At 38.1% G+C, this 21,596-nt stretch overlaps 2 protein-coding genes across 4 annotated transcripts in view; one reads left to right on the top strand and one right to left on the bottom strand.

The window, feature by feature from the left end:
- Positions 1 to 17,206, bottom strand: part of LOC121368399 (coiled-coil domain-containing protein 63-like) — a 23,831-nt gene extending 6,625 nt beyond the window's left edge. The window contains exons 1-8 of one of the 3 annotated variants that reach the window (XM_041493105.1): positions 17,084 to 17,206; positions 14,323 to 14,518; positions 12,306 to 12,495; positions 10,789 to 10,908; positions 9,414 to 9,595; positions 7,491 to 7,681; positions 5,292 to 5,570; positions 5,253 to 5,260 (exon numbers count right to left, since the gene is read on the bottom strand). In XM_041493105.1, coding sequence (XP_041349039.1) covers positions 5,253 to 5,260; positions 5,292 to 5,570; positions 7,491 to 7,681; positions 9,414 to 9,595; positions 10,789 to 10,908; positions 12,306 to 12,495; positions 14,323 to 14,489 — 1,137 coding nt within the window. In that variant the 5' untranslated portion in view covers positions 14,490 to 14,518; positions 17,084 to 17,206. Of the gene's footprint in view, positions 1 to 5,252; positions 5,261 to 5,283; positions 5,571 to 7,490; positions 7,682 to 9,413; positions 9,596 to 10,788; positions 10,909 to 12,305; positions 12,496 to 14,322; positions 14,519 to 15,905; positions 15,929 to 17,083 lie in introns of those variants that run through there. The other 2 variants (XM_041493103.1, XM_041493104.1) reach the window with 2 other exon arrangements.
- Positions 17,136 to 21,596, top strand: part of LOC121368400 (putative protein TPRXL) — a 20,995-nt gene continuing 16,534 nt past the window's right edge. Inside the window, exons 1-2 of the mRNA XM_041493106.1 lie at positions 17,136 to 17,195; positions 20,339 to 20,396. Coding sequence (XP_041349040.1) covers positions 17,193 to 17,195; positions 20,339 to 20,396 — 61 coding nt within the window. The 5' untranslated portion in view covers positions 17,136 to 17,192. The remainder of the gene's footprint in view (positions 17,196 to 20,338; positions 20,397 to 21,596) is intronic.

The raw sequence follows: 21,596 nt of genomic DNA, 5'->3' as shown, positions 1-21,596 counted from the left end.
CATACCTTTAGATCTGTGATGAAGAAGCATACCGCCAGGCCTCCGATCAAGTAATTTTCATACCTTTAGATCTGTGATGAAGAAGCATACCTCCAGACTTCCGATCAAGCCATTCTCATACCTTTAGATCTGTAATGAAGTTGCATACCTCCAGAACTCTGCTCAAGCTATTCTCATACCTTTAGATCTGTGATGAAGTTGCATACCTCCAGACTTCCGAACAAGCCATTCTCATACTTTTAGATCTGTAATGAAGTTGCATACCTCCAGACTTCCGAACAAGCCATTCTCATACCTTTAGATCTGTAATGAAGTTGCATACCTCCAGAACTCTGATCAAGCTATTCTCATACCTTTAGATCTGTGATGAAGTTGCATACCTCCAGACTTCCGATCAAGCCATTCTCATACCTTTAGATCTGTGATGAAGTTGCATACCTCCAGACTTCCGATCAAGCCATTCTCATACCTTTAGATATGTGATGAAGAAGCATACCTCCAGACCTCCGATCAAGTCATTCTCATACCTTTAGATCTGTGATGAAGTTGCATACCTCCAGACCTCCGATCAAGCTATCCTCATACCTTTAGATCTGTGATGAAGAAGCATACCTCCAGACCTCCGATCAAGTCATTCTCATACCTTTAGATCCGTGATGAAGTTGCATACCTCCAGACCTCTGATCAAGTCATTCTCATACCTTTAGATCTGTGATGAAGTTGCATATCTCCAGACCTCCAATTAAGCCATCCTCATACCTTTAGATCTGTGATGAAGAAGCATACCTCCAGACCTCCGATCAAGTCATTCTCATACCTTTAGATCTGTGATGAAGTTGCATATCTCCAGACCTCCGATCAAGCCATCCTCATACCTTTAGATCTGTGATGAAGTTGCATACCTCCAGACCCCCGATCAAGTCATTCTCATACCTTTATATCCGTGATGAAGTTGCATACCTCCAGACCTCCGATCAAGTCATTCCCATACCTTTAGATCTGTGATGAAGAAGCATACCTCCAGACTTCCAATCAAGCCATTCTCATACCTTTAGATCTGTAATGAAGTTGCATACCTCCAGAACTCTGCTCAAGCTATTCTCATACCTTTAGATCTGTGATGAAGTTGCATACCTCCAGACCTCCGATCAAGTCATTCTCATACCTTTAGATCTGTGATGAAGAAGCATACCTCCAGACTTCCGATCAAGCCATTCTCATACCTTTAGATCTGTAATGAAGTTGCATACCTCCAGAACTCTGCTCAAGCTATTCTCATACCTTTAGATCTGTGATGAAGTTGCATACCTCCAGACTTCCGAACAAGCCATTCTCATACTTTTAGATCTGTAATGAAGTTGCATACCTCCAGAACTCTGATCAAGCTATTCTCATACCTTTAGATCTGTGATGAAGAAGCATACCGCCAGGCCTCCGATCAAGTAATTTTCATACCTTTAGATCTGTGATGAAGAAGCATACCTCCAGACTTCCGATCAAGCCATTCTCATACCTTTAGATCTGTAATGAAGTTGCATACCTCCAGAACTCTGCTCAAGCTATTCTCATACCTTTAGATCTGTGATGAAGTTGCATACCTCCAGACTTCCGAACAAGCCATTCTCATACTTTAGATCTGTAATGAAGTTGCATACCTCCAGACTTCCGAACAAGCCATTCTCATACCTTTAGATCTGTAATGAAGTTGCATACCTCCAGAACTCTGATCAAGCTATTCTCATACCTTTAGATCTGTGATGAAGTTGCATACCTCCAGACTTCCGATCAAGCCATTCTCATACCTTTAGATCTGTGATGAAGTTGCATACCTCCAGACTTCCGATCAAGCCATTCTCATACCTTTAGATATGTGATGAAGAAGCATACCTCCAGACCTCCGATCAAGTCATTCTCATACCTTTAGATCTGTGATGAAGTTGCATACCTCCAGACCTCCGATCAAGCTATCCTCATACCTTTAGATCTGTGATGAAGAAGCATACCTCCAGACCTCCGATCAAGTCATTCTCATACCTTTAGATCCGTGATGAAGTTGCATACCTCCAGACCTCTGATCAAGTCATTCTCATACCTTTAGATCTGTGATGAAGTTGCATATCTCCAGACCTCCGATTAAGCCATCCTCATACCTTTAGATCTGTGATGAAGAAGCATACCTCCAGACCTCCGATCAAGTCATTCTCATACCTTTAGATCTGTGATGAAGTTGCATATCTCCAGACCTCCGATCAAGCCATCCTCATACCTTTAGATCTGTGATGAAGTTGCATACCTCCAGACCCCCGATCAAGTCATTCTCATACCTTTATATCCGTGATGAAGTTGCATACCTCCAGACCTCCGATCAAGTCATTCCCATACCTTTAGATCTGTGATGAAGAAGCATACCTCCAGACTTCCGATCAAGCCATTCTCATACCTTTAGATCTGTAATGAAGTTGCATACCTCCAGAACTCTGCTCAAGCTATTCTCATACCTTTAGATCTGTGATGAAGTTGCATACCTCCAGACCTCCGATCAAGTCATTCTCATACCTTTAGATCTGTGATGAAGAAGCATACCTCCAGACTTCCGATCAAGCCATTCTCATACCTTTAGATCTGTAATGAAGTTGCATACCTCCAGAACTCTGCTCAAGCTATTCTCATACCTTTAGATCTGTGATGAAGTTGCATACCTCCAGACTTCCGAACAAGCCATTCTCATACTTTTAGATCTGTAATGAAGTTGCATACCTCCAGACTTCCGAACAAGCCATTCTCATACCTTTAGATCTGTAATGAAGTTGCATACCTCCAGAACTCTGATCAAGCTATTCTCATACCTTTAGATCTGTGATGAAGTTGCATACCTCCAGACTTCCGATCAAGCCATTCTCATACCTTTAGATCTGTGATGAAGTTGCATACCTCCAGACTTCCGATCAAGCCATTCTCATACCTTTAGATCTGTAATGAAGTTGCATACCTCCAGAACTCTGATCAAGCTATTCTCATACCTTTAGATCTGTGATGAAGTTGCATACCTCCAGAACTCTGATCAAGCTATTCTCATACCTTTAGATCTGTGATGAAGTTGCATACCTCCAGAATTCTGATCAAGCTATTCTCATACCTTTAGATCTGTGATGAAGTTGCATACCTCCAGACCTCTTATGAAAGTTAAACATTTGTTTTGTTTTACAACTCCACTAGAGCACATTGTTCTTTATTAATCATCAGCTACTGGACGTCAAATATTTGGTAATTCTGATGGCCTTTGATTTACTAATCATGAGGCACTGGTTAAATGATAAGAGAAAAAAAAAAAAAATGGGGATTAATCCTATGACCCAAGCACCTCAGTCGAGTGCTCTACCAACTGAACTAGATCCTACCTCATCTCTGATGCGGTCGCATATCTCCAGACCTCTGACAAAGTCACTCACATACCTCCAGACCTCTGACAAAGTCACTCACATACCTCCAGACCTCTGACAAAGTCACTCACATACCTCCAGACCTCTGACAAAGTCACTCACATACCTCCAGACCTCTGACAAAGTCACTCACATACCTCCAACCTCTGACAAAGTCACTCACATACCTGACGAAGTCACTCACATACCTCCAGACCTCTGACACATAGTCCACCTGACAAAGTCACTCACAATTACTTCCTGACCTCTTGATGAAGTCACTCGCATACCTCCAGACCTCTGATGAGTCACTCACATACTTCCAGACATCTGACAAAGTCACTCGCATACTTCCAGACCTCTTGACAAAGTCACTCACATACCTCCAGACCTCTGATGAGTCACTCATGATCTTTGAAGTCACTCACAAACTTCGTGACCTCTGATAGTCATTCACATAACTCTAGACTTCTGATGAAGTCATATACCTCAAGACCTCTGATGAAGTCACTCACAAACCTCAAGGCCTCTGATGAAGTCACTCGCAAACCTCAACACCTCTGATGAAGTCACACACCTCGAGACCTCTGATTAAGTCACTCACAACAACCTCAAGACCTGCAATGAAGTAACTTACATATTTTGAGACCGTTGATTAAGTCAGTCACAAACCTTGACACCTTTAATTAAGTTACATATCTTGAGACCTATGACGAAGTCACTCCCATACCTCAAAACCTCTAACGAAGTCACTCACAAACCTGGAGATGTCTGATGAAGTCATTCATATGACTCAAGACCTCTGATGAAGTCACAAACCTCAAGACCTCTGATGAAGTCACTCACAAACCTCAAGACCTCTGATGAAATCACTCACAAACCTCAAGACCTCTGATGTATTTACTCACATACTTCAATACCTCAGATGAAGTCATTCACATACCTCGAGACCTCTGATGTATTCACTCACATACTTCAAGACCTCTGATGATGTCACTTACAAACCTTGAGACCTCTGATGAAGTCACATACCTTGAGACATCTGATGAAGTCAAATACCTCCAGACCTCTGACTAAGTCATTCACATACCGTAAGGCATCTGGGCCCATGCTTATAAAACTTAAAGTCTAAACTTTAATAAAGTCCAGACTTTAACGTAATGCTATTTGAATGGCGTTGCCTGATGAAGTCATATACCTCAAGACCTCTGATGAAGTCATTTACATACTTCAAGACCTCCGGTGAAGTCATTCACATACCTCGAAACATCTGATACAGTCAGTCACAAACTCAAGACCTCTGATGAAGTAACTTACCTCTAAACCTCTCATGAAGTCATTCACTCACATACTTCAAGACCTCTGATGAATTCAATGACATACATTAAGACCTCTAATGTATTCACTTACAAACCTTGAGCCCTCTGATAAAGTCACTGACATACTTCAAGATCTCTGATGAAGTCACTGACATACTTCAAGATCTCTGATGAAGTCACTGACATACTTCAAGATCTCTGATGAAGTCAATGACATACTCCAAGATCTCTGATGAAGTCACTGACATATCTCGAGTCTTCTGATGAAGTCACTGACATACCTCGAGCCCTCTGGTGAAGTCACTGACATACCTCGAGCCCTCTGATAAAGTCACTCACATACCTCGAGACCTCTGATGCATTCACTCACATACCTCAAGACTTCTAATGAAGTTACATACCTCGAGCCCTCTGACATACTTCCAAGACCTCTAATGAAGTCACTGACATACCTTGAGCCCTCTGATGAAGTCAATGACATACCTTGAGCCCTATGTTGAAGTCACTGACATACCTCGGACCCTCTGATGAAGTCAATGACATACCTCGAGTCCTCTGATGTATTCGTTGCGCTGGGTTTCCAGCTGGACGTCCTGCTCCTGGAGTTCCCTGATCTCCCGTTTGACGTTTCGCAATTCGTCCTTGATGCGCAGCTCCTCGTCACACAGCTCGTTGATAAACTGGAACATGGCAAAGTTCGCGTGCTCCCGCTGAACGAAGTTCTTTGTGATTATGTTCAGGTCATGCATCCCCGTCACCTCCTGAAGCTGGGCAAATACGGTGTTGTACTTGCTCATCTGAGAGGTATCAGTTTCATCGTCGCCGCTCGACTCTGGAAATTGTAAGAACAATAATTTTGTTTGTGTGTGTTGCTTGTGCATGATTGTTTAGTTTTGCATAACCCATTTTGGGTTTGTGTCTTATATTTTACAAGCCATTGTTTATGACAGTTTATACAAAAGCATTAGAAGAAACACACAACATTTTTCCATGATGCAACAAGGGATCTTCTATATGCACTTTCCCATAGACAGGATAGTATGTACCATGGCATTTGATATGCTGGTTGTGGGACACTGGTTGGAAAGGGGGAAAAAACCACAACCCTAGTCAGCTACAGATGCTTACTTCAAAAAGATAAAACTAAATGCTATAGTTAAAACATTCAAACAAAGAAGGAATAAAATGTTTTATTTAACGATGCACTTAACACATTTTATTTACGGTTATATGACGTCAGACATATGGTTTTAAGGACCACGCAGATATTGAGAGAGGAAACCCGCTGTCGCCACTTCATGGGCTACTCTTTTCGATTAGCAGCAAGCGATCTTTTATATGCACCATCCCACAGACCGGATAGTATATACCACGGCCTTTGTTACACCAGTTGTGGAGCACTGGCTGGAATGAGAAATAGCCCAATAGGTCCACCAATGGGGATTGGTCCTAGACTGACCGTGCATCAAGTGAACGCTTTACCACTGGATTACGTCCCGCCCAACATTCAAACAGAGCATGGAGCTATGGTAAACAAATCAAAACCGTGCTGAACTAATATGCTGAGGTGTTGTTAAACAAACATTTCTTTCACTTCCCAGAGATAGAAATAAGCAGATATTTTCACTAGTCCACCGTACAAGTACATCTAGAAATCTACTTGTCTGCCAATATTTTCACGTGTCCAAATAAACGGTCTGTTACGGTACATTAAAGTGCAAGGACAAATGTTTTTCACTGCTCAAAATGAAACTGCATTAAAAATGTTTTACTTGTCTATGGGACAACCGTTTGAGTAAAAATTATTTGTTCAAGCACATTTTCACTTGTCGGGACAAACGGACAAGTGCTTATCTCAAACACTGCTTCCAGGCCTTCAGATTTCAGGGTAACGATCATTTCCGGTACCGTGTCGGTAAAATCACGGAACCGAAATTTTGTTTCCCATGATTATTATATTGAGTACGACTATTCAACAAAAATAATATAAACAGTTTCCGAGGGGTTTCCATGATCACAAGGCACGGAACCGAAAAAGTGTTTCCCATGAAGTTTCAAATGCTACATGTATAGCCTGTGCAATATCTATGGTGCAATAAAGCAGGTTCACAGTCAAACCCATCCCTGTCCACAAACAAATTATTTTCAGATCTCTTGCTCTCCAGGGGTGGAATGTAGCCCAGTAATAAAGCACTCTTGATGCGCAGTTGGTGTAGGATCGAACCCCGCTATTTCTTGTTCCAGCAAGTGCACCACAACTGGTATATCAAAGGCTGTGGTATGTGCTATCCTCTCTAATTAAGACTGATTAAAAAAATCAATGTGCTCTAGTGGTGTCATTACACAAAACAAACTTTAACTCTGTGCAATAAAGAACCGGCCTCGGTGGCGTCGTGGTTAAGCCATTGGACATAAGGCTGGTAGGTCCCGGGTTCGCAACCAACTCCCACTCTAACCCACTGTCCTAAACAGACAGCCCAGATAGCTGAGGTGTGCCCAGGACAACGTGCTTGAACCTTAATTGGATATAAGCACGAAAATAAGTTGACATGAAGATGTTATGCAATAAAAACAAACGCACACAAAATTGGCTTTGTTTTTTTAGGACACCACTAGAGCACATTGATTTATTAACCATCGGCTGTTGGATGTCAACAGACGCACACAGTCACACCGCCATTCCCCACCCACCCCTACCCCACAAAATAGATTTTTAATTGAACACTGCTTTGTTTAAGTTGTCGACACTGACTTGCTTTAGCTTTCTTGCGTTCTTCCTCCTCTTTGTACGCGGTGCGGTCATTCAGTTTGGTGAGGAGGAACTTCTGTAGCTTCGACGTTTGATCTATGGTCCTGTTGAACTCCTGCATCTCGAGGTTGGACACGAAGATACCGTGCGTGTCTTTTGATTCCATCGACTTCAGCTTGTTGGCAACATCATCTCTAGATGAAGAATAAAACACATTGGAGAGACAAAGTCTGGGATGTGGAGGTGGACAGCAAAACAAGTTAAAAGATAGGACGCTGCCAGATCGGGAAAAAATAAGATGGAATTCAAATAATAATAATAATAATACACTGTACATGTAGTAATAATAATAATTAAAAATTCTTTATTTAGCAAGTGATGCGCGGTCGGTCTGGGATCGATCCCCGTCAGTGGGCCCATTGGGCTATTTCTCGCTTCAACCAGTGTACCACGACTGGTACATCAAAGGCCATGGTATGTGCTATACTGCCTGTGGGATGGCGCATATAAAAGATCCCTTGCTGCTAATCGAAAAGAGTAGCCCATGAAGTGGCGACAGTGGGTTTCCTCTCGTAATATATGTGTGTGTAGTCCTTAGCTGTATGTTTGATGCCATATAACCGTAAATAAAATGTGATGAGTGCATCATTAAATAAAACATTTCCTTCCTTATTTAGTGAGGGTAACTCAGTTGGCAAAATCTAATCTTCCCTGAGGGGGATCGATCCTAGACCGACCGTGTATCAGGCAAGTGCTTTACCACAGTGCTATGTCCTCCTGCCACCCCACCCCTGAGTTTGCTACCATTGTAACATGTGCAAGAGCCTTTTTTACTAGAAAAATTACATACTACCGGTGTCTGTATAAGCAAAGTATTTGTTGTTGTTCTGATGTTTGTAGCAACTCAAACCAGATTTCACATTCCAATAATTTCATACGTATGAAAGCAAAATACAAAGGTACAAAGTAAAATGAAAATTGACCGCTACAAACATTAGCACACCACCATAAACACAGTGGATATACAGACACTGGTATTCTAAACAAGAAAATATATTCAATAGGTAACTTTAAGTCTCTTTGAGTCGGAAACACTTTACAAAGTTAAAGTTTGTTTTGTTTGACAACAACACTAGAACACATTGATTTATCATGGCTATTGGATGTTAAAAATTTGGTAATTCCAATGTATAGTCTTAGAGAAGAAACCTGCTACATTTTTCCATTAGTAGCAAGGGATCTTTTATATGCACCGTTCCACAGATACGATAGAACATACTGGAATATCAGTCGTGGTGCACTGGCTGGAATGAGAAATAGCCCGACTGGGATCGATCCTAGACCAACCACACATCAGGTGAGCACTTTACCAGTGGACTACATCCTGCCCGAATCATCTTACAATGGCTGCAAACTCAGGGTAGTCCCTTTTAACCACTGAGGTCGGTAAATGCTCTATAATCCGTCCCACAGGGAACAGCTTTTTTCTTGCTATGGAATTTACTACAAGTTATTTGTTTCTGAACTGATCGTTTTCTAAACTGGCCTCATAAATAGATGTTTTTGGGTGGGTTTTTTTTCTTCTTCAAAACACTTACCGGTACTTTTCTTCTTACCTCAAACAAAACTGAAATTATTTACAAAAAAAACCCCACAACATTTTTGTAGGAGGATGGGACGAACTATAGATACCACTAAGCTACTTTACACTTCTGGCAGTACAGGACTAGCTCCGCCACTCGCCAAATTTGCCAACTGCGAATTTTAGGAACAATTGGTGAATTTTATTTTAATTTGGTGAATATAATTTGTGTAATAATTGATATTTTGTTGATAAATAGGTATAGGTTGTGCATTTTTTAAAGATAATTTGGCAACATTTTCTGATCACCCAGAGATAGCCCTGCAGTAGGTCACGGTACACACCTAAGTGAATAAGCATCCGATGCCTCCTTCAGGTACTGAGCGTGCTCCTTTGCTATGTGTTTCAGCCTGGCATGCAGGTGACGGAATTTCTCATCATACTTGATCTTCTCAATGCGATAGTGATCAAGCTCCTGACGAAACTGGACGTTATTTGCCAGCTGTGTGTTAAACTGCATCATTTTCTGAAGGTGAAAAAAAAAAATAAAAAAAATAATGACAACAATATTTACAGATATTATCTTGAATATAGATTTTAAAAAAATAAATGTTTTAAGCATTTAGAACAGGTCCGGTATGGGATCGATCCCCGTCGGTGGGCCCATTGAGCTATTTCTCATTCCAGCCAGTGCACCACTACTGGTATATCAAAGGCCGTGATATGTATTACCCTATCTGTGGTATGGTGCATATAAAAGATCCCTTGCTGCTTGAAAAGAGTAGCCCATGAAGTGCCGACAGCAGGTTTCCTCTCTCAATATCTGTGTGGTCCTTAACCATATGTTATATAGGTCACATAATATGCAGTTCTGGACCCCGTTCCACGAAGCGATCTTTGCGCCAAGATCATCTAAAGTGCATAAGGTAGCTATGCACTTAAGGTGATCTTAGGGCTTCAGTTGAGTGATATAAATTAAGATCAATTATGGGTAATAATAAATAGGATATTAAACTCACTACCATTTCGTATCATGTTCACTAGAGCTTGTGACAAGTGAAAATTATTTCACTTAAGACATAAACACGTTACAAAATCGATCTTAATTTATATCACTCAACTCAAGGTTGTAGTATGCAAATCGATGACGTCGAAGTGTCACGTCCCACTTGGCATTCCAGTGGGATGTATCACTTTGATATGTACCAAGATATTTTTAACCACATGGGTAACAATACTAAATATCTTGTTATCACGGTTATATTTTAACATTGCACCATTTGTTTACATTTTAGGATCAAAGGTCAACATTACTGATCATCGAGTCCATAAAAACTTGGCCGGTTTTAAAAGGATTCTGATTTGTTCAGGGTCCTGTTTAGACAGGTTTCACGGTGTATGTATTAGTTTTCAAAGATAAATATTTTCCACATACACAACATAACAAGCACTTTATTGTGGTCCTTTAATCCATTTTGTTATAAAATGCAGCAATAATTTACTTTCGATATCATTTCCCTTTATTGGTAACACAGTTGATGGTATGGGACACTTGCTTAGTTGTAACAGGAAAACAAACATTCAGTGAACCAAGGGGAATCCGTCAAATATTTCATATCACACCCCAGGCGAGTCCTCTATGACCGAGCTATATTCCACTCCCCAATAGACCATCCTACTCAAGGCCAGAGCTCTAGCAATGAGTACTTCATGCCATACCTCTTGCAAATTTTTCTCTAGGATTTGCATTCTTTTTGTCAGCAATACCGTCATTTCCTGACCAGGTTTTACTCCATTCTCCTTTTCTGTTTTACTGATCAGTTTTTCTACTTGATTTATCTGTAAATATCAAGTGTTTATATCCAATCTGTATGCACTTTTAAAATTTATTAACCTCATAGTCACAAGTCAGAAACAATCTATTAATGGCATATAAAAAAGCGTCTTTAGTGTAGACAAAGCCCAATTCAGGAACATATTAGGGCCATACCCAAATTAAAAAAATAATAATCAGGACACAGCAGGCATGTGTGGACAAATTTTACTTGTGGGGTGTCTACACTACGATAAAGAAAGTTTATAAAGGGGGTCGAGAAAGGCTCACCCAGAAAATGTATTGAAAAAAAAGGGGGGAAATCTGCTTGAGTGGGGCTGGGGTGGGATGTTTCGATCCCCCAAAACACCACTCCCTGGGGGAGGGGGAGGTCTAGACAATCGCGAGCAAAGTCATGCTCCACAAGAAATATACTTGAAAGAAAGACAACAAAATTGCTGAGCTTGAAACATGCAGGATTCTACTTTAAATATAATTAGGATCATGACAAATTTTGTTCAGAATTAGAGTAGTCAAAGACACTTCCCGTTATATCTAAAACTAACAGCTTAACTTCAATTTTTTTCTGATTTACATTAAGGGTGATGGTGGTAGGATTTATAGCCATAATATATTAAAATTCTGTGTGTAGCAGTTTTAAAGAGAGGCTAAACTCCAACATGAGCCTTATGTGTTGGAAAGATGCATACCCGGACCACCAACACGTGCTGACACTTTAAGAAATGAAAAAAACGTAATTTTAGAGTTAATGAAAAAATGTGATTCTTCCTGCTAACTGTGGGGCAGCCATTTTGTTTTGTTTTCGTGGCATCTGGTACTATAGCTTGGGGCGAAGTGACGTCAGCTCTGACCAACTCATGTAAACAATATATACCTGCCAATCAGGAATCACATGTGCAGGCCCCGGAAAGAAAGGACCAATTAACTAAGAAAACACTCCGATTATCTTTGACAGTGTTGGTTTATTTTGTATTTAAAAATAATATATATTTATTGCTGGCTTACTGGGATGGATATTATTACAGACCATTGCGATGCATCTGCAAAAATCAGGTACGTTTTGTTTCTTCAGTTCTAAGACTAATTCCTGACATGACACGTTAAGTATTACATAAATCACCGGCTTGCCAGAGGGTGTATTTACAGGGATGGTACAAAATGGCTGTGCCCGTAATATATAATAACCGTCACATTTAATCATTTTATTAATTAACAATAAGATTATACTTCTTAATATTAAGCAATAATGTGCATTATATATTGTTGAATATGCACACCAGTCCACAAGCCTTGCTTTAGCATTCCTTTAACTATATATGTTACTATTGTGGTCTATGACATTAGATTTTTTGGTATGCACCTTTTATCCCATTTAAGTATTTTTGGAACATGTTTTACATACCTTGTCATCGAGGTCGGTGATTTTTTTACTTGCCACTTCAGACTCTTTGTTAATATCATTCATTATCTCTATGAGCGATGTGATCTTTTCTTTGTTGATATGGTCTTTGAGCTGGTTCGGTTTGCTAAAGACAACATCCAGATTTCTTGACAGCAATTTACTTTCATTTAGCAGCTGATCGATTTCATTTCTGCAACAAGAATGTTTCAAATTTCCGCAACTTAAATTTTCACACCATACAGTAAAAGAATGAATAACAATGTATTTTACAAATATTACAGATTATATTATTCACAAAAAGACACACCCTTGTTTATTGCTTTTTTATACATTTAATTTTAAAGCTTTGAGAAATATGCTGGATAAAAAATATTTTGTGCAAAATCTCTCTTAATTTGTATAGAGTTAAGATATCTGATCTTTACGTTTTGGTGAAAAACATTCTCAATTTGAAAATAGATACCTCCAATCACCCCTCCTAACAGCCTTTTTGAAATAATTCTAAATCTGCTGGGACCTGTGCGTAACAAATAGCAATGCGATACTGAACAAAATGTTCCCTTGTTTTTTTGGTAAAAGTGTCGTTTAAGTAAATAGAAGTGCCATTTCTGTCCTGCTGGAAAAAACCCTACATGAACATTGCTATACCAATTCTTAGTTTACTATCCTCACCCCCCAGTTATTTTAAGCTGAGTATGGCCCTTAAAGGGAGGATCAACTCAAATATAAGCCTGATGTGTTGGAAAGATACATACCCGGACGACCAACACATACTGACATTTTAAGAAATAAAAAATGCGTAATTTTAGAGTTAATAAAAAATGTGATTATTCCTGCTAACTGGGGGCAGCCATTTTGTTTCATTTTTGTGACATCCGGTGATATAGCTTGGGGCGAAGTGACTTCAGCTCCGTCCAACGCGTCTATGCACAGTGTAAACAAACGCTCTAATTTACAACAAGGCGCTTCGCTTTCATCAACCTGATTTGTAAAACAACATAAACGACTTGATAGTATAATAAACTATTTAACTAAATATATTTCAATGTGCATCAATAGAATGAAATGGAGTTACAGTATTTTTTTTCTTTTAGAAAATCCAAAGAAAAAATGCATATTATTAGGCCTATTGGTAGGGTACGTTTGAGCAAAAACGACCACTCACAATACCCAAGTGATAATTTTCTTTTCTTTGGGACTACGTAATTGGTCAGTTTTGTGATTTTAGATGGGAAAGTCTACTTAATCAAGGGATTTACAGAATTACTTACAGTAATAAAGCAGGACGGCTGATAATGCCCATTATGATTTGAGGGGTGTCCACGCGGTTATCACACAATACCCTGTGATCTTAATAAAAGAGGTACGTCTTTTTAGTGTGTCTAGACACAGTGTCTGGGGACCATCTAAATATAGACCTGCCAATTAGGAACCACAGATACAGGCCACGGAAATAAAAGACCAATTAACCAAGAAAACACTCCGATTATTATTTCAGTATGTGGGTTAATTTATGTACAAAATATAATACAGTTATTTCAACACTTTAACAATGGTGGTTTATTTTGCATTGAAAAATAATATATACTTGTTGCTGGTTTACTGGGATAGATATTATTACAGAACATTGCAATGCATCCGCAGAAATCAGGTATGTTTTGTTTTTTCAGTTCAAAGACTAATTCCTGACTTGACATGTTAAGTATTACGTAACCACCAGCTCGCCAAAGGGCGTATTCACTGGGATGATACAAAATGGCTGCGCCCGTTATATATAATAGCCGTCACATTTAACCATTTTAACAATTAACTATACGATTATACTTGTTGATATTAAGCAGTAATGTGCATTATATATTGTTGACAATGCATACCAGGCCAAATGCCTTAATTGTCCCTTCCTTTAAAAGTGAGTTTACTAATATGTTCATATTTACATGCAGGTTAACAGTACAAAATTACCATGCAATTTTGATGTCAAAAACAAGAAATTATAGGTTTTAAAAATAATGCTTGCTTTTGCTTTATGAGGCATTTGCTAATTTGATCTTCATAGTTCCGTCTCTTATCGTCGACAATACGGAGCTGTCGTCGCACTTTGTGATATTCCTGATCTATAGCGCCTTCAACTTCCTCATCTTCGTCTTCCTGGTGACTGAATACGTCGCTACAGGTTACCTCCATTTCCCAGCTGTGTACGAGTGAAACCGTAGCTATAAATGTAATGAAAATATACATGCAAATTTATTTCTATTCTTAAAGGCACTAACCCCTAATTATTTTTTAAAATAGTGTCAAATCAGAATGGTCTTTAGTGGGTGACACATTGTAATTTTCTATGGCTATTGCAGCCTCCATGTGTGTCTACTCGTCATGCTTATAACTATACACCTTGCTACACTCAATTTGGAGTCGGGGTGGTGGATATGAATATGAATATGACACAAGTGGACCCATTTTCTATTGTTTTTGCACCACCAGAAACTCCATATGCATAAACCTGTATGTTTTAGTTCTGAAAGCAGACCATTTGCTTCAGCCTACACCCTTGCTAGCAACACAAAACACAAGAAGAAAAAAAATTGACACCCCAGGCCCTATCACAAACACAGAGCCAATGGCTGGAACCAGTTTGTGATTGGGCTGTTCAGTTTCTTGCAGGGTTTCTGCCAGAGGCTAAAACAGATATGGCGCAATAACCAAACATTTTGCAGATTTAAAAAAAAAAAAAAAGTTCACCTTTTGACCAAATTATAATGACTCTTATCATTACTTTAGGATTTTCTTAACCCTAACCCTAAATCTAACCCATTTTCTTTCTGGATGAGGCACCCATACACTCTTTCACACATTGTAAATATTCAATTTCATGGTGCCATACCCCAAAATTTCTTTCTGGCAGAAACACTGTCTTGATGTCGTGTAAAAGTCCAAAAGGATGATGCTAAAGATCTATGTTATCAGATTTAAGAAAATGTGTGTATTTTTGACACAGTACTAGGCAACCATTTGGCTATTGAAAACTGACAATCTGTTACAGAGATTGCACTCTAGCCCTAGCCGTATTCTTAGAAATAAACAGAATACGGTTAGATGATACTCAAGCTATATAGTACCACTGTGAAAACAAGTAATTAATTAATACCTCACAAATAATGTTATCGTTTGTAGTTCAATATAAGTCATTAAGCTTGAGGCGGAGATAATTAAAGGGGCATACCCTGATTTTTAAACACTAAGGCAGAGTTTAAAAACTATTTGAGCCATTTTTGATAACACAAATCATACTTTACTTACATTTTATTGTTTAGATTATCCATTTCCGTACATTCGAAGTGTTTTTGGTCATCCTGGTGTTTTTAATATCACAAAATGCATTTCTCATATTTTCAAAAACGCACGTGCGTCTAAGAAGTAACAACTATGGCGTGGAGTTTTAGTCTTGTTTTTTTTAGAGGGTATTTCACCATTTAAAAGTCACAGACTAATGTTTCACTCAATTGTGATTTTATCCAAATGTGTTACAGATTTGTTGATTAGGCTAACTAAACTTAAAGTCAGAACCAAAATGTTAACAACTACGATAAATTGCTCTCCTACCTTTATTTTTTGTTAGAGTTTATCCACATTTTGTCCAGACTGAAATCTTGAAAAAAAACATTACAATGACACAGATTCCACATACTAGATGATAACCATGTCACCTATATCGACTTCGCTGAGATCGCATAGGGCAAAAAGCATCTAATTTTGTGCCGGCTGCCATTTTGACTTTTTATGGAATAATCTCCAAGAGGGGTGAAAGGATATGACTTAATCTAACAACGTCATAACATGTTACGATATAAAAGCAAACGTGATGACGTAATATTAATATAATTATTTGTTTTGTTTGTTTGTTTAAAGAGATCATTGATTTTATATTAATTATGTCACATACTTTGGAGGCTTTCACCCCTCTTGAAGAGTATTCTACAAAAAAAGCAAAATGGCATACGGCAGAAAACTGCATGCATTTTGCCCTGTGCTATCTCAGCGAAGCATGGGCGTAATCCGGCTTTAAAAGTGGGGGGGGGGGGGGGCGTATTAGTGTGTGTGTGAGAGAGAGAGAGAGAGAGAGAGAGAGAGAGAGAGAGAGAGAGAGAGAGAGAGAGAGAGAGAGAGAGAGAGATGTCAATGAAAATCATAAAGCTACACTTTAGTGTTTTAAAGTTTAAATTTTGGTTTGTTTTTTGTTGCTGCTGTTGTTGTTTTTGGTGGTGTTGCTTTTGCTAAACGAAGAAGTGTGTGTGGGGGGGGGGGGGGGGAAAGACACTTATATTGATTGTCCCCCGGCGTTGAAAAGTGAGGGGGACGCGTCCCCCCATGTCCCCCACCGATCGACGCCCATGCAACGAAGTCGATACTGGCGACATCGTTAGTCTCGATCATATGTGGAATCTGTCACTGTAATGTTTTTTTCACAATTTGTGTCTGGATAAAATTTGGGGTAAATGTAACGGTAATTAAAGGCTGGAGGTTAATTTATTGTATTTGTTAACAATTTGGTTAGGACTTTAGTGTTAATTTTCACGTATAGGGTCTGTCCCTTTAAATTATAGAAATAGCTTTTTTTCGATCAATTCCCACGTTATCATTTATGGTCTATCCTGTAACTATTCTTGTCTTCAAATGTATATATATTAAAATAACATTTATTACTATCATTATTGCTGTCATCCCAAAACAAAAATAAACAATCAGAACCCAATATTTTAAAACGTAAATAAAGCACTTACCTTGACCGACGCCTTTTACAAAAACATTCGTGACGTCATATCCTTACGTCATCGCTGTCGGCAACTGTTTGGGATTTGGAAGACCTTAGCTAATAATATTATTATAATTATGGTAAGACCAAAAAGAAAACAAAACAGAATAGTCCAGTCTGTAAGAGGGGTTCTGTGTAGCCTACACGTTTAGGATTACTATTCAGGTTATTTATCTAGACCACATAAAAGCTAAGAATGTAAAAAAAAAAATGGAGGGCAGACTTTCCGGAAGATGGCGATAAAAAAAAATTCAACTGAGTTATAAAGCCCGTTCCATCCTATATTGTTATTTTTGCTCTGCCCATATTCGGGTGTTATGCAAATAAATTATTCTTATTCTTATTCTTACCAAAAAATTGGATTTTTTTTATAAATAATTTCACTTTGGTTTGACGTGAGAAGAAAATTAAAAGTGTTTTTGAAAAAAAAAAAAAAAAAAAAACCCTACTATTTTTGTATGAAAAAATCGTCTCAGAAATAAATAACTTTTAGTATGAAAAAGGCGTTCCTGGTTGGAAAAACTGATGGTGGCATCACACATTATGGCATATTTCCTAATGTTTAATATAACGATTTTACCCATCTGTCGTAAATAGGTTTATGTCGGTATGAGATGTTACCTCTTGTTTTTAATATTCTACACAAAATGCTTGGACAAAATGGTTAAAAAAAACCAACCCCAAAATGAATAAGAGTGGACATAAGTTTAAAAAAAAAAAAAAATTGCATTATAATCAAAACCTATAAAAAAAAATGTTTTGTTTAACAAAACCACTAGAGCACATTGATTAATTAATCATCAGCTATTGGATGTCAAAGGTTTGGTAAGTCTGACACGTAGTCATCAGAGGAAACCCGCTACATTTTTCCATTAGTAGCAAGGGATTTTCTATATGCACCATCCCACAGCACATACGACCACCTTTTATATATACCAGTCATAGTTCACTCACTGAACGAGAAATAGTTCAATGGGCCCACCGATGGGGATCGATCCCAGACCGACCGTGCATCAGGCAGACGCTTTACCACTGGGCTATGCCCCACCCCCAGAGTAGACTATATGCATGTACAAGTTTATTATTTCTTTGATCATTCATGGGTATATATATATATATGTGTCCAGTTTCTTGTTTTATGCTAAACAGGGACAGCTTGAAATTGGCCCTACTGAACATGTGGCATCATGAAATTGATAACTTTTAGCCATATTTTGCATATTTAAGTAAAGTGCAATATTCAGAATATATTACCCCAGCGGTCACTCATAACAGGGAAAATATTTTCCATATTTTCTCAGTGAGAAATACTCTGCATTGGTCTAACGAACAATACTATTGGACAATTTGATGCTCACAAACCAATGACCTTGTCGATACTAAATATGACGTCACCACGATTTGGCAAACACACAAAATGACGTCATGTAGTTTAAAGAGTTTGCGTTTATGGCTCTCTATTTTTGGTGTTAAATTTATAACAAAATGTCATTTTAATGCAATTCCTTATAGATTTTGTAGCAGAACAAAGAATACTTGGTTTTTTAAAATTATTTATGAACGTGATTAAAATACAAAGTTATAGCAATTCTCAGAAAAGTGCGCAAAGCTCGTGACATCTGAAAATTATTTCACGCGGGATATAAGTTTGATAATAACTGGTAACTCGTTTATTATCCTCTATATAATAGCCCCTTTTATCTTTTCAATAGATAATCAAATACTATTATTTTCCAGTCAGGGTATCAATTTTGAATGTGACACTCACTAGTAGTTAGTAGTATAATTGCAAAACATACAGTGGCCGCTGCAGGTAAAATATGTTTTCTGACACACCGAATAATGATCAATGCCAGTGGCACCTTTCTTTGGTGCATATAATGCACACTCCAAAGCAAAATCAAAAGACCTACTTGGAACATCCTAGTCTTGGAATATCTGTCTCATATGACAATTGTTTTGGTATGTTTGCAGAACTAGAGGTTTACTCAGCCAATAACCACTTTAGCAGTATTGGAATAGTTAAAGATTGTTATGTTTAATTTAATGACACCACTAGAGCACATTGATTAATTAATCATCGATTATTGGATGTCAAACATTTGGTAATTGTGACTCGTATTCATCAAATGAAACTCGCTACATTTTTCTTCATGCAGCAAGGGATCTTTTATATGCAATCTCCCACAGACAGGAAAGCACATACCACGACCTTTGACCAGTCGTGGTGTTATTGGAATAATGTTTCCATCTTCACTAAACATTTGAGTGTATTCAACATCACCATTTATCAACAGTTAGCTCTGGCATTCGCCAAATTCGCCATGTTGCAAATTTTAAAAATAACTGGCAAATTTTGTTTTAATTTAAAATAATTTCATGTAATCAGTGCTATTTTGGTAGGAAATAACTGTTTCTTTACAATTTTAAAGTTAATAATAGATAATTTGGCTGCATTGAAACACAGTATAAGAAATTTTGACTTTATCACCAAACAACTTCATTCTACTGCCATGAGCACTCACTTAAGTTTCCTGAGCTGCCTGTCCAGGACAGAGATACTTGCCTCAGCAAAAAAAAATGCTGACGCAAATGTGGTTTGCTTCAGCTAAATGAACTATAATACTGGTGTCTCTTCACTGAAGCTATATTGGATTGCAGCGGGATTGCAGATCAATGTTGATCTTAAATAAATTTTTACTTAAGCTTTTACATCAGCCGACGTGATGCAAGAGCTGGGATTGTAAGACTAGCAACTCAACTAGTATTAAGATAATTGAAATGCTAACATGGTTGCAACTTTGTATTTGTAATTGTTTATAAATATTTATGGTTATTCTTCAGTTCAACATTCTCTTCAAAGGGTCTTGGTTAATGTCAGAGAAAAAGATTGCCATCACATATAGCTTCTTGTTTTTTTTACTAATCAGCAATTATTATTTATATTCACTTTCCCATTCATGTCTGTTATATATACCTATTTTCTTGTTTGTTTGAGAGGTATCCAACTCACTTTCACTCATTAAATATATGTTGAATCAACTCTGGTAATAAGATAAATGGTATCTTAACAACCACTCATATATTATTCTCTATATCAAACGTGGAGCACTGGTTGGTTTGTATAGTATGAAATATATGATATCTTATATGTTATATCTGAAATCTGGAAACAACATAATTTTGTAAACCTTGACCTAAACCCACTTTTCATGTTTTTCAGGAGATAAAAGACTTGCCTTATCTACACAATGGTAGTAATATATATGACTTGGTGCCAGGTATGTGTACATGTATTTGGCTAGCAGTCTGGATCAATACCCTTAAACTTTCAAAAATATTGTTTATAGACAGTCACTGAATGCATTGGGGTGGGAGTGGGGACTGGGTTGGTGAGTGGGTGGTAGCAAAATCTATTTTATGAGGAGAATTGAGTGACCATCAGAATTTGTCCATTGTATATGATCAATAAATGTTAAAAATTCATACATTAATTACTGTAGCATCTCACCAGGCTATTAAGTGTCAGTTTAAATTGAACTAGTTTTAGTGTACAATGTACTTTTCATTGTGTAACCAGGATTTTTTATTGGGGTCAGGGTTGGGAGGGGGGGCACCCACACTGCAATGATGAGTGTTAATTCAAACTTTTATACACGTTAAAGGGCAACAGGCAAATACCAACCCCTAAACACAGACACACACACCCTGCACATGCAACTGAACAAAATATAATAAATATTTAATACAAGCTAAAGCTCATTGTTAGTCCCCTACCGGTCCAACCGGAGTGGACTTTAGGTTTCATCTCCGTCTTTCTGTCTGTCTGTCTGTCTGTCCATCTGTCCCACATATAGTTTTCCGGATGTTTTTTCTAGAATGCCATGAGATATTGAGCTGAAATTTTGTGTATAGCTTCATCATGAATGATTACAGATCAAATGTCACTTTCATGGCGATTTATCCAGTTTTGGCGAAGTTATGGCCTTTAAGTGTGCGAGTGCAAATAATTTTTACATGCTCATATACCACTAGAATTTCGAGCATGTCCGTCCCGGGGCCTGTCTCTGGATAGCCAGGGACATGTTCTGGGACAGAAAAAAAATTAAGTGGACAATTTTGAAATTTACATCCAAAAATTAAATAGTGGTCCTTTAAAATTTTGATGCACATCTCTAATTAATATAATTAATAAAGAAAATTCTACTCATTAAATTTGGTCGCTATATTAGATCGGGTAGTCAAAAAGAAATTAGATAAGATCGGTGGCCTGACTTGGGATGGAGGGGGGGGGGGGGGGTTGGTTGAAAATGGGCAGAATTTTGAAAATAGCAATTAGTAAAAAAAAGTTAATAGAATTTTTTTTAAAAAGAAGAAAAAACGTTACAAGCCAAAAATAAAAAGAATTGACTGCTCGGTTGAATATTTATATAATTTGGAGCATTTTAGAAGGACATCCAAAAATAAATAAGAGAAAGAAG

This window comes from Gigantopelta aegis, chromosome 3 (assembly GCF_016097555.1).
Source record: "Gigantopelta aegis isolate Gae_Host chromosome 3, Gae_host_genome, whole genome shotgun sequence".
In the NCBI taxonomy this organism is placed as follows: Eukaryota; Metazoa; Mollusca; class Gastropoda; order Neomphalida; family Peltospiridae; genus Gigantopelta; species Gigantopelta aegis.
Note: the sequence above shows the minus strand (reverse complement) of the source record. Positions and strands in the feature narration are given on the sequence as shown.